The 1,205-nt window shown below is 37.7% G+C and overlaps 1 protein-coding gene across 1 annotated transcript; it reads right to left on the bottom strand.

Annotated features, from left to right (window-relative positions):
• Window positions 1-51: 51 nt before the first annotated feature.
• On the bottom strand, window positions 52-487 carry LOC109131698 (transcription factor bHLH113-like). Its single transcript, XM_019242872.1, has 3 exons — window positions 452-487; window positions 318-360; window positions 52-227 (listed from the first exon to the last, which is right to left on the bottom strand). Exons 1-3 carry the CDS (start codon window positions 485-487, stop codon window positions 52-54), a joined length of 255 nt encoding a protein of 84 aa, XP_019098417.1.
• Between the last annotated feature and the right edge of the window lie 718 nt (window positions 488-1,205).

The raw sequence follows: 1,205 nt of genomic DNA, 5'->3' as shown, positions 1-1,205 counted from the left end.
TTAAGGAAATCTTGAGCTGAACATTCTAGAAGCTTACCCAACAATCAGAAATCATCGAAAGGGAGAATTAGAAGACGAGAGATTGAAAGCATGAGTTGACGATGTTGGAGTCTTCTTCACAGGAGCCCATATATCAGCACCATTGGTTTGAGCAACCCCTGTTGTATACTCCAATGAAACAAGACATAACCCTCTGCTTCTAAGGCTATACTCTTCCTGCTCCTCCTAGTTACAACCACCAAAAAATTCAGTTTGGTCCAGATCATAGATTTTGAATAGCAATCTGAGTATAAGGGGATCACAGATTCTGCTTTCCTGCGTACTAGTGGGTATTGCTTGCAGATATGGAGCGCTTAGAACCTGTTACAGAGAATAATTAAGTGAAGTCACTATTGGAACATAAGAGAGGAATGAACTGAAACATGTATTTTGGTTGAAGACGCGAGTAGACCTTGACTTGTTCTTGAAGAAACTGAATGTATTGCATATCCTCTAGAAGAACTGATGCAGTGTCGGTCTGCAGAGATATAGAGACTTGACCATTATCTACGTGTGGTTTTTTATAAGTTATAACCATTTGTTTTTTAATTGTTAGACCTACACCAACTTTATTGAAGCATTCAATTTGGATGATAGTGATGTTGGAATGTGTAAGTTAAACATCGATGTCTTGATTAATTGCTGTACTTTCTTTTGGAAACTATCCGTAATCCTTGTTTTTAATTATAGATTCGATCGATCCGTAAATCCGTATTGATGCTAACCAAAGGGCTCGAACGGTGGAGGAGGTTACCATTTTGCAAAATTAGTAAGTTAATTAATATTATGGTTGTAACATAGTAAAAATAGGAAACAAAAGTACTTTTAAATTGGCCGATTTGGTAACTAAGTACGTAAGAGTGATTGTTTGGAAAACACTAAAACAAATTCTGGTCGCCGCGAAGACAAAGAAGAAACAAGTTTGCGACAAAGGAAAGAAACAACAAATTCAGAAACCGCGTGGGTCCGGCGTGGAAGATAAAACTAATTGGACAATTGTAGTATTTTTTTTGTCTCACAAGAAAATAATTAGATCCGGTGAACGATAGTGGTGAAGATAATTAGATCTGGCGATGATGATGAAATCCAGTGAACGATGGTGGTGAAGATGATGAGATATGGTGGTGATGAGGAAACGAGACGAAGAAGACGACACTGTAAATGAG

Source organism: Camelina sativa, unplaced genomic scaffold, assembly GCF_000633955.1.
Source record: "Camelina sativa cultivar DH55 unplaced genomic scaffold, Cs unpScaffold02509, whole genome shotgun sequence".
Taxonomy (NCBI): domain Eukaryota; kingdom Viridiplantae; phylum Streptophyta; class Magnoliopsida; order Brassicales; family Brassicaceae; genus Camelina; species Camelina sativa.
This window is presented reverse-complemented; position numbering and strand designations above follow the sequence as displayed.